Below are 13,144 nucleotides of genomic sequence, written 5' to 3'. Positions count from 1 at the left end.
GTAAGTTTTCAATGGTAAGGACTTGCAATCGAACTAAATATGTAACTCTAATGCTTCTAATCTTTATGTCATGACCTAAGGACAAAATTTAGATACAGAAAGAACAGAATTTACACCAAGTAGAACCAGTTGGCTATATCTAAATTTCAATCACGTTCGGATCTAACTCAGATGAACGGTACTAAGTAACCTTAGAATGAAAATAATTTCTTATGGTCTTTCAAGTTAGCACTCTAGAAGAAAGGATTGAAATGATCAGCATCCGGAAAATAAATTAAGCAGATAATTCAACTTCATATTATAAAATACTTGAATCTAAGACAACATGTATAAAAGTAATTAAACAGCTGTTTGCAGTATTGCATTTGTACCTAAAGATAACTCTCTAAGACTGTGACACACACACAAACAAGAACAACAACAACATTGATAAACTAAAACATAGATAATCTTTGAAGACCAACAACAACAAGAATAGGCAATCTTCCAAGGCTTTTTGGTTTCATGGTTTAAATTCCCATAGATGACCACTCCAAACAGACTCCTGGCTGTGGTCTCTCACGGGTGTCCAAAAATCACCATTCATGGTCTCCCAACAGGAATACCATCCAGAGTCATACCTAACTTTGGACCACGGCCATTCCTCGTCAAACCTAAATGTAATTGGCCAGTCATCCAAGGTCAACTCCTCCACACCTTCTCCCTTATTATCCACCACAGCCACCTCGTTGGCAGGCGGCTGCGGTTGTGGCTCCTGCTCCTGCTCCTGCTCCTGCTTCTGCTCCTGCTCCTGCTCCTGCTCCTGCACCAGCTCCATGGGTTTGTTATCATCATTCTTCTCCTCTTCCCTAATCTCAATAATCTCAACCTCGTACAACGTTTCTTCATTTTCCTGCTCCATTGTTTTCATCGCCATCGACCTTGTTACAATCGTCCGGTTATTGGGAATGGTTGATAGAGCTTTGGTAGCCCTAACCCCGTTTGTTCTTCCCTTTTCAGTCATGATCGTACTCTTTGATGAGTTCCCGCTCTCTTCTACTCTTTCTTTGCATCTCTTTCTTCCTCTCGCTCCATACACGGAGTTAATCTTAGCTTTCGTCATTGAAAAAGTAAGGGGAAATGAAAGGCTTTCTCAGCAAAGGAGCACGAAACCGAAAGAGAGAAAGAGAGAACGAGTGTTTGACGAGAATGGAAGTACAAATGTCGGTGAATATATATAGGACCTTGTAAGGGTAGTAAAACGTAAACTTTGCCTGTTTGTCCAGCGAGAAAATTTGTTTTCAAGGGTTTCCATTTTCTCGAGAAAATCATCCTACTCATACACTCATAATAACCTTACCATGTCAAGAAACTTGCCAAAAAGTTGATATTTCCTGAGACAATGAATTATGAAAAGGGGGAGCGTTTCTAATTCTTAAATTTAGGTGGTCATGCAGGGAGGCCACGTGGAAATATTAGCCCATGCAAATTAGGGGACCCATCAACGGACAATTTTGTGAGTGTGGGTTTTGTAAAATTTTTCTATTCGATTTATAAAAAATTTCTTTTCAATGGAAAGTTTGGAAGTTTGTTTTGTTTCTTAAAATCTTTTCTGGCATTTCCATTGTCAAATCTCATTTAATGATTTTAAGTAGGGTTTTAATGATCGAGATACCCTTATGACGTAACAACATGAGGAAGTTCCTTTTTCTTTATCGTTTTCTTAACTTCGTGCTTTTTCCTTCTTCCAGCAGTTTATTCCTTTCATACCAACCCTAAAAGATTTCACCACTTTGAATTGAGAGGCAAAATGAGTCAATATAACGATGTATGGTTTGATCAAATTATTTGATTTATCATTTTAAATTGAAATATAAAAAAAATGACATATCATCCTTTTTAAAAAGAAAAAGCAACGGTGTATGCTCAAATATCCACCTCAGGATGAATTAGAAATTTATGACAAGTTACTATATTTGACATTTTGATACATTCAAGTTTTTCTTTCATCTCATCTTTTACTTCCAAATTAAATACATTGATGAAAATTGCTCTCCATAAATGGTCTCAAACATGTCTATACACATAGATTTTTATTTTTATTAAAGTGGGTAAATAAAATCCAAGAAAATCTAAATTATGCAAAACAAATCTTTACAACATTAAAATAGGGATTTCTAACCATAAATCTTTGCAAGGGTGAAGTCAGGAAAAAAATTTAGGGGGCAAAAATTAAATTGTCTATATTTTTATAATTTTTAAATGACTAAATTAAATTTTTATCATTTTAGGGGGTCAAAGTGCAATTTTATCTTTATTAATTTAAATTTTTAAAAAAATTTAAAGGGTCAAAATGGTAAAATTTTTATTTTAGGGAGGGGCGAGGGAAAGCCAAAAGAGTAATCTATTGATAGTGTCGTGACACCATGGAGATGATGTCGCAACATCGACTCTGACGAGGCCAAAATATTAAAGGGTATTTTGAAGCCCAACAAGACTTAAGTTAGATTTTAAGTGAGTGCATAATTGTCTTTGTTAGGTTAAATGTTATTAGACTATAAATACTACTTTATAAGCTTTTGTTAGAGAGTAGAGTAGGATAAAATATTTTTTATTTTTCATCTTTTTAGATTAGATTTCCATTCTATTTTCTTTTCTCTTTAGAATAGATTTTGGTTGTTGATTTCTTTTCTTTTGCTGAGAATTCTGCTAATGGAGATGATCAAGTTTGTGGGCTTCATCGACTTTTAGTCTATTAATGAGCATTTTCTCAAACTCTTCTTTTTTATATTTTATGCATATCATGTGTTTATTAAAATGCTTATGTGGGATTTAAGTTTGATCATGTGCTGAATCATCTTATTGGTTGATTAACGAGTGAGTTACTTAACTAAGTTGTTATCTATGATTTGATATTTATTTGTTCAATTGTATTGGATCGCATATTCACTAGAATTGACGTCTCTAGTGGAAGATTTAAATAGATGAGATCAAGAGGATATTCTATCATGTAGGACTTTAATATATTTGTACCGAATAGTGAGATCGAGAGGAGACCTATATGCCTAAGGGAGGCCGAAAGGAGAGCTTAGGTGGTATTGTTTAGTTTAGGATGAGACTGAAAGAATATTTCTAACTAAGACAGGCAAATAATATAATAAGCATAGGTTTCTTATCTTAGTTAGTAATTAATGAATCATTCGATCATCATTTTAATCCATTTGCATTGTTTCTAGTAAAGAGGAAGAAAGTTTGTTAGATATTTTTATTTGTTAATCGAGAATTTAGATTTAATATATTTTCATATTTTGTCTATGCTACTACTTTTCGGCTCAACTAGATTAGTAGTTGATTAGCTTGTAATTAAGTAAACAAACACGTTTATCAATTTACAATCCCTTGGGTTCGGTCATTGGAATACTCTGTGTTCCATTGGAACACTTAGAAATATTACAACTGACTTGTCACATTTCCAGTAAAAGCCACTTTTTAATTATCAATATTTTGTGCTCATTTCTCTGTGCAGTGTTCGTACATCGTGGCTGTTCGATCACATGCATATTTGATAAGTACATTCATACATCTAGATTTCTTAAATTCATCCATTCTAAACATATTGATTAAATTCACACATTGGTGACATGACATTATTCAACACATCCAAGTTGAAGAATATCATGTCATTCGATAAAAAGTATTAGAAGAAAAAATTTGTGTGCATGTGCATATACACATGCTTGCATGCATGCATACGTTGATGGCATTATATGTAAGTACAGTAAAAATAAAGTCTTATAAAATCCCGCGATCACTAAAAGTCAAAACCAAAGGTCAACATGTTGTATACTAGAGGGAAATATTCATATTCAACTAGAGACTTTAATACAAAGTATTAACAAACACTTCATCCAATAAAAATTAAAATATGTCCGATAGAAATCTATATTGTAACTGGCGTAACTACTTATTGATGGACCAAAAAACATGAAAAGTGTCTATTTAGATTTTTCGGTACTCAAATTTGCTACTAGATCACAAATAAATATGATATCATTGTCTTCCCCACTTTCTTCATATTGATAGTACAAAAATAGAAATATAAAAAATGATACGATGTGACAAATTTAATAAATAAACTTCGAAAGAGGAAACCATTAAATCCCATATGCCTTACCGTAAAAGTTTCCTCAAAATATTCCCACAAGTTTCTTGATTATACTAAAGTAAGATTCGAATAATTTATGTTCTGAACCTCAATGATTACCACATGTTGTTTGGTACATTTTATTCATAAAAGCAAAGGAAATAATCATGCATGATATTTAGTACTTCAAGGAGTTCAGGTTATGTTGAACTCATATTCAACATTGGTGGAAAGGTTAACAACAAAATAATAGAATAACAACTGAATTTGTTCACACATAGAGAGGTATAGACCCTAAAAACTAAAACCATCCAAAACATGTGAGTCACCATGAAGATATAGTAATACTTTTAGAAAGGATATGGCTACTAGCACAATCTCCATTTGCAAATTCATTTTGGAAAAGGAAAGAAAAGAGGAACTAATTAGTTTCCAATCTAATTTTAAGCTTTTTTTTTCTCTTCATCTTCTTGCCTATTCATTTTTGTTTTCACAAGACTTTCTCTAATGGCAATGAAAAGAATAATTTGGCTTAATCATTTTTTAGAAAGTATCTTGTCCATCCATTATAAAGGGATTCTTACATTTCTCATTTCCTTTTTCTGCACCTCTTTATTTTTAGCGTCACAACCTGAACATATCTTAGTTGCATTAACACAATTGATATTTGGTATATCTCATTTTAAATATTATCAAATAATGTTTTCCTAGTTCAAGTAATAAATTGGTTTACCTCCTTACTTGCTCAAGAGGAGACTCTATTACAAATAAACAAGATAGATTATACTTAGGGAGTTGAATTAGGATAAAAGGAATATATACCTATTGGTGAGAATAATTTGCCTAGAAAACAACCTCGCATATTATAAATTAACCCCTTTATGGTCTTCAAGGAAGTTCCACAACTAAAATGTCCCTTTCATTAAATCATGCAACAATTAATGACGCGCGTTTTAAAAATTTGTGTGTATAAGTACCTATCAAAACACTATTCTAGTGTCAATAAAGCATATGATATTTGAAATAATTATTGACTTATACCCACTTGTATTATAGCATTAAATGCATGTCTTAGTGTCAGTATTTTTTGGATCAAAGTCGTTATGTCAGCACTGATTCAGCCACTCTCACCAATGATTCTGCAAACATAAAGAGGTTTATGATATACATGTACGACACCTATATCTACATGAACTAATTATAGGTAAACTGAAGCAGTTTCAATTTATAAATATTTATCCTTACCAAAACAAATAAAATTTTCCTTAAATAGATGTATCATTTATTAAAAAAAACTACAAAATCCATATGCACGACCTCTTTTGTCTCATAACCATCCAATATGTAATATGTCTAATATTCAACTTTAAATTCATTGAAAGCCTTAATTTTTCATCATCACTAGAGTTCTTATGGTATAGGAATCTTTTCGGTATCTCCTAACCAAAATTGGAAATATTGTCTAAAGTTGTTACTAAATAAGTAATAGAATACAACATTCATCAGATAAAATTAGAAATAAATTTTCTAACTAATAATAATTGACTTATGTCAACTTCTATCCTAGCATTAAATGCATGCCCATGTGAGGATTACTCCGTCATTCTCACTTGATCATAAGCACATAAATGAAAATATACAATGTATATACACGCACATAGAGTAAGCAATGCCAACCTATAAAGTTTTACCTATCACCAGAAGGGATTTTTTTTCCCTTAAATATATGTATCGTTCATCAAAATGAACTACAATATCCATTTTCATGATCCTTTTTGTCTCATATATTTTCCTAGATATATTATGTCTATGATAAGCTATAAAAGTAACATATTTTAATCTCATTCTTAATGTTTTGGATGATTAATTATGTAAATTAGTGAATTTGATGTTTCTAATCCTTTAAATTCATGTTTCTATTCTTAGGAGAGTATTTGAGAGCGAAAGGAGCGAAAAATGAGCTAAAATCGGATAAATAAAGCTATTTTCAGGATCCACACGGCCTGGGCATTTCCACACGGGCTAGCCACGTGCTAGTGTGTGAGCCACACAGGCTAGCCACATGCCCATATGAGCCACACGGGCTGGCTACACACCAATGTGCCAGTCCATGTTAATTTCGCACCCTGCTTCCCAAATACATAGAAAAACCTAATTTTTAGGCTTTCGGAGCATTCTAAAGTCTATAAATACCAATTAGAAGAAGACCTAGGGGGCAATCAAAGAAGATTAAATAAAACACTCAAAGAACTCCATCAGAATCAACTCGAAAGCGATTTCCATCCAGATCGAAGATCTCTTTTTAATTTCTTTCGAAGTTTTATTGAGTTTCTTTATGTCTTGTGGTTATCCTAACTTTGAGATGTTTCTATTCAGGATTTTGAATTAAATTTCCTAGATACCTAGGGAAGATGAAACCTATGATGAATCTTAGTATTTGATTTTTAATTTACGCGATAAATACTTGATTCTTGTTCTTAGTTATGCATGTTTATTTCTTGTTTTAATATTTTCAGGATATTAATTCATGTTTAATGTGCTTATTTCAATGGAGCAAATGGCCTTGTTTAATAGTAGATCTAGCATAATTGAGTGGAGTTGCATGCAATCTTAGAAATAGGACGACATAAATCTACCGGATTAGAGTCAAATCTAATAGGGGAATCTATAGATCGAGTTAATGCGACGATAGGGGTTTTAAGTAGAAAGAGATTCTAATTAATCAACCTAAAGTCAATTGTTCTTACACTCGAAAGAGATATTAACATAGTTTAGGGATTTTTACAGATCAAGAGACAAGTGAATAAATCGGGGTTTTTTACACAAATAGGGTAAGAAAAAAAATCTACTGAAATAGGGTGTCAGAAAAAGTATTTACCAAAATGGGTTACATTTTTCATTGGTGCCTATTAGATAGGCGCCAATGAATAAAAAATAATAATAATTTTTTGAATAAAATATTTTTTTTATATATTTTAATAAATTTAAAAAAAATACGGGTCAAAATACGGTCAACGGGTCGGGTCGGGTGGCGCCTATCAGGTAGGCGCCAATAAAGGTGCCTCATAGAGAGGCGCCAATGAAGGTGCCTCATAGAGAGGCGCCAATGGTGGCCTTCGCCTTTATCACGCATTTACGCATCAAAGAAGATGGTCTTGTCCCCTCATGTTTGTTTTTTTTTTTTTTTTGCCTATAAGTAAATGGTCCCAACATGCAATGGGCACGGTAGAGAAAAAAAAAAGAGAGAAAGGAGAAGAAGAAGAGAAGAAAGAAAAAAAAAGAAGGTAATGTATTATTTTAGTAAATAATTTTGTTTATAATTTAAAAGTTTATAGTTTGTGAATTTTTAGAAGATATTTTAGAAGATATTGTGAACTTTTGTTATTAATTATTAATTATAAATTATCTATATTTAGTGTTTATAGTTTGGATTAGAATTTTGTATGAATATTCTAATTTTTTGTATGAATATTGTAATTTTTATGAATATTGTAATTATGTTATAATTAAATTTGTACTTATAGTTTTGGTTTAGTATTTTGTATGAATATAGTAATTTTGTATGAATATTGTAATTTTTTGTATGAATATTGTAATATTATAATTTTATATGAATATTGCAATTTTTGTATGAATATTGTAATTTTGTAATTTTGTATGAATATTGTAATGTCGGGATATATTGTAATATTGTAATTTTTGTATGAATATTGTAATTATTTTATAATTAATTTGTTAGTAATTTAGGATTATGTTATAAATTTTTGTGTTTGTAATTATTTAAAATTTATTTTATTAGTAATTTAGGATTAAGCTATAAGTTGTTGTGTTTAGTTTAGTATTTGGTGAGTTTAACATATAAAGTTTATAAAAAATTAAAAATCATTTTATTAAAAGTTTAATTATAAAAATTAAAATCATTTTATTAAAAGTTTAATTATAACTGACTTTTTAATCATATAGTTGTTGTTAACTCATTTAATTTTTATATAATGTAACTTTTATATAATTTAATTTTATTTGATTTTGTATTTATTTAACAAGAATTATTGATTTTTGAAATAAATTAACTGAATTCATTTTTATTGTAGATTTGCAAGAAATGGGTTCTCTAATTAATAATAATAATCACATATCAAGTACTATTAATGAGATGGTAATAAAATTTTGTTTGATATTCATGTTATTTGTCAATTAAATTATATTGTATTAACTATTTTGCTAATTTAATAATGTCAGGGTCCGTACCGCGTATTGAGGGCCCGTGTTAATAGTGTAGGGTTTCAGCCAGATGAACGCCTAATACCATACTTAGAGTTAGCGGGTTCGGATCGTGGCATTGATCCGGACTTTTAATCATGATACGACTTGATTTCGCTTTAGTCGGCGATGGCGTCCGGAGACCCACACATTTCATTTGTCGTGCGGAGAGTGTACCGTCACTCTAGAGGATGTTGCAGTACAGCTCGGGCTTCCCATAGACGGGAATGGGATCACGGGCGTAAGTTCAATCTCTAGGCCGGCTACCTTTTGCAATGAATTACTTGGACGCTTGCCAAGTCAGGGGAAATTTACCAGTTTGAGATTTTCATGGCTAAAGGTCAATTTTGAGCATTTGCCAAGTACTGCTAATGAATGGGAGGTGATGCAGGCTGTTCGAGCTTACATTATGCACCTTATAGGGGTGTACTCATGCCGGATGCAAACGGCAGTAAGGTCCACTTGATGTACTTACCCCTATTATCTAATTTGCATAACACTCGTTCATATAGTTGGGGTCCACAGTTTTAGCCATGCTGTATCGCGAACTTTGTCGGACGACAGATCCTTCTACGGTTGACATAGGCGGATGCCTCATACTGCTGCAGTCGTGAGCACTTTACCAAATGCCTCATACTCCGATTATGACCGGCTAATCTGCATACGCCACACAAATTGCAGTCAGATTTCTCCCTAATGTCCACTTCGTTATGGATTCTGGATGATTGCGGACGACCTTTCAGGTTTCTACGCAACCTTTTGTCTGGGACTAGCTCGAAGGTCGTCGGAGGTACCTCCCAAGTAGATAGGTCAGGAAGCACGGGAAACTCGTTTTCCCATACACGCAACGTGCGTTCGATGGCGTACACTTCATCGATAAATTGTTCTACATTTAGCTGAACTTTAGCACAAGCTGCCACGACGTGTGCACATGGAAAATGAAGTGTTTGAAACCTCCTGTAATCGCACCGTCTATTTTAGAGATCAACTCTGTAGGACCTAGGTGGTATACCGGGTCGACAACCGATGGTCTCTGTAACTCGAAACGTTTCATTATGTCGTGAATATACTTCTACTGTCATTGACCTCGCCATTCGACGGTTTACAATCATTTCATCCCTAATGCCTTCGACAAAGACATGTCCCGCCTTCATCTGGTTTACTTGTTGCTGACCCATTCTTGGCATCAAGGTAGCCAACCAGTAGAACGTTGCCGAGAAGACAGATGAAATTGGAAGATGTTGTGTTTTTAATAACACAGCGTTGATCCCCTTCACTAAGTTTGTAGTCATTTGACCATAACGAAAGCCCTCGTCAAAACTTTGAGCCCCTTGCCACGGCTCCATAGTACCCAACCACTGCCGGAAAGATGTGTTGGTTTGACCCTCCATGTCACTCTCAAGCCGGGCCATTCTTTGGCGAAAAATGTGTGGCTCTAGCTCATATGCTGCATATGTATTAAAAAAAATTAAGTTACAGTATTGCTCTAAAACATTAAAACTTATATTGAAAAGATAAGGTAATTCTTTACCTATTCTCATAGCTTGTCTCTTCTAGTCTGCATTCTTATAATCTCGCTGGAAGTTAGCCGCAGTAAACAGATCTCCATGGTACACCAGAACGCCTAATGGCTGCAATTAATCCTTTCCCTCTATCGGAGATGATGCAAATATTATCGTTGCTAATAACATACCTCCGCAGGTTGGTAAGAAAGAACTCCCACGATTCCATGTTCTTCTTATCGACAATGGCAAATGCTATCGGGAGCACATTCCTATTTCCATCTTGAGCAACCGTAAAAACTAAGATCTGTGTGTATTTTCCATATAGCCAGGTTCCATCTACTTGTACAAATGGTTTGCAGTGGGGAAATGCACGCACACATTGATCAAACGTCCAGAACATCCGATGGAAAATTCTTTTTCTCGATTGTAGTTGGTCATTTGGCCTGTAATAAGATCGTGTCTGCAACTCAATTACAGTCCCCGGCACGTGTTCCCTCATGGCGGCTATCCATCCCTGTAACTCATTGTACGATACATCGAAATCTCCGTATAATTACTCCATTGCCATCTGTTTAGCTATCTATGCCTTCCGGTATGATACTCGATACTGGAATCGTGCTTGTATTTCGGCAATCAGTACCGAAACTTTAATGGTCGGCATGTCTTTCACCATTGGCATGATGCATGTACAGATAGTTTTGGAGTCAAGTTTTCGATGATCTTCTGTCATACGTGTTGAAGTGTATGTGTGAGGCCCAACAAATTTTCGTATCTCTCACATCTGCGACTTCTGCATAAATGTAGCTCGTATCCGCCAATTGCAGCCTTCTGCCGACCTCCAACACTCTCCAATATATAATGTTGGTTTAGACTCGATGACTTTGTAATCTACTGATATATTCATGCTATACCGCTTAATGGCAAACATGCATTCTTCCTTACTTTCAAATCTCCGCCCACGATAACTCAAATTTGCGTGCCAGACGGGGTCTATCCGAGACATGTGTGCCCCAGGATTATTGTGTATCACAATACGACGAATCTGGTTTTCGACTGAAGACGCATTAACGTTTCCATCCTCATTCACGCCTTCGTCGTCAATATCATCCGGGACCTCATTCGCGTTAGGATCACTCTCACTATCCACTTCGTAATCAACAGGATCACTACTATAGTATACATCATCACCAACCACATCGGTCTAAACCACATTAAGATCAATATTTATCCGTGTATAGTTGATTGACTATCAACATATGATACGGAACCACCATACACTACGCTCAACTCCATCTTCTTCACCTAATGGAGTGGGATCTTGATTGCCTCCACACCGCTAACTCAAAGAAATAACCGAATCGGTGCATTTTGTTACTCGAGTCCCACAATAAAGAGCGACCATTGTCTCCATGTCTTCATCGTCTACAAGTTCCATTTCGGTAAATTTTATTGGATCTGTTGAAACTGGAAACTTGTAGAAAACTTTTGATATCCTTCTCCCACAACGTCTATAAATTTTTTCACTAATTTTTTCCTTCATATCATCAAACGAGATATTTCTATCAAATCTCATTGCTACTTGTTTCCGACATTCAAATATACATCCCACAGTTGTTGTCAAAATTTCTCTATCGAAATAAACGCATACAAAAAAATGATTCTCCATTTTCAATACTAGATCTGTTAAAAAGAATTTCAAATTTCTTAAAACAGTTTCAAAATGTAAACAAATTACATAAAAAATTTAATGTAAAATTTTTCATTCGAAGCTAACAAAATTAATAACCCGACAAAATAACTTTCAAATAATAAAATTACTAACAAGACTCTACATTCTATTTAAAAAGAAATAAACCAAAATACCTTTTTTTTCCCTTCTTTTCCTTCCTTTTTTTCTTCTGCTTCCTTCTTATTTCTTCCGTTTCTCTAGTAAAATTTATGCCTGTGTTAGGGGTATTTATAGGGAAAAATCAGACCATTGGCACCTCTCAGTATGGCACCAATAATGACGCCTCCCAGATAGGCGCCAATACTATGTATTATACGGGTTATATACTGACCCGAGAAAATGTTTAATTATATTTTATATAAAAAAATATTTTTTTATTCATTGGCACCTATCTAATAGGCTCCAATGAAAAAAGTAACCCATTTTGGTAAATACTTTTTCTGACACCCTATTTCAGTAGATTTTTTTTCCGGCCCTATTTGTGTAAAAAACCCGAATAAATCGTTTAATTCAGATTCATAATAATATGTGAAGTCTAGGTGGATTCTTTCTTGGGTATTGTTTATCTCATTGGTCATCTTCGATTATTTTCCTATTTCACTCTCTGTTGCGTTCTTAGTTAAATTAGTATAGTAATTTTAGATTAAAACACAATCACTCCAATTTGTCCGCTAAATAATAAAAAGACGGTAATTACTAGTACTTTTGGTCCTCGTGGATACAACATTCCCTACTCACCGTAGCTATACTATTGTTCAATAGGTGCGCTTGCATTTTTCGTATTTATAGTTAATTTAGTGACCATCAAGTTTTTGGCATCGTTGTCGGGAACTAAAATATTAGGATCACTCAATTTTTATTAATTTAGCCATTTTTATTACATTTTATTTTTTTAGTTTAATTTTACATTCTAATTTTTCTTTAATTTGCTTCTGGCAGGTTCTTGTAGTTTATGACAAGAAGCAACCCATCGGGACCATTATTATTTGACAGTGAAATTAAAACTACAGCTCACAGAAATCGTAGAGAAACAAGGCAAAGAAGACAGAATATAGCAGACGAGCAAGAGGGCATTATTATTACTAAGGATATGAGTGATAATCAGAATAATCAGCTACCTCTTACAGTTGCTGCAAATCTTGCAAATCCAGATCCTATTCCTTGTACTATGTACGATTACGCCAAGCCCACTCTAACTGGGGCTCAATCGAGTATTGTGCGACCCATTATTGCTGCAAATAATTTCAAACTGAAGCCGAACACCATTCAGATGATACAATAGTTTGTTCAGTTTGATGGTTCGCAATAAAAATATCCAAATACTCATTTGGCTAATTTTTTGGAAATCTGCGATACTTTCAAGATTAATGGCATTTCTGATGACGTCATTCGCCTCCGGTTATTTCCTTTCTCGTTGAGGAACAAAGCTAAACAGTGGTTGATTTTTTTACCATGAGGTTCTATCACTACATGGGATCAAATGATTAATAAATCCTACTGAAGTACTTCCCACCGACTAAGACAGCC

General features: G+C 33.9%; 1 protein-coding gene across 1 annotated transcript; it reads right to left on the bottom strand.

Moving 5' to 3' along the window:
* Positions 1 to 502: 502 nt before the first annotated feature.
* Positions 503 to 1,102, bottom strand: LOC105761336 (uncharacterized). The gene has a single exon (XM_012579118.1). It carries the CDS (start codon positions 1,100 to 1,102, stop codon positions 503 to 505), a length of 600 nt encoding a protein of 199 aa, XP_012434572.1.
* Positions 1,103 to 13,144: the final 12,042 nt, after the last annotated feature.

The sequence above is a fragment of the Gossypium raimondii genome, chromosome 7, assembly GCF_025698545.1.
Source record: "Gossypium raimondii isolate GPD5lz chromosome 7, ASM2569854v1, whole genome shotgun sequence".
Taxonomy (NCBI): Eukaryota; Viridiplantae; Streptophyta; class Magnoliopsida; order Malvales; family Malvaceae; genus Gossypium; species Gossypium raimondii.
This window is presented reverse-complemented; position numbering and strand designations above follow the sequence as displayed.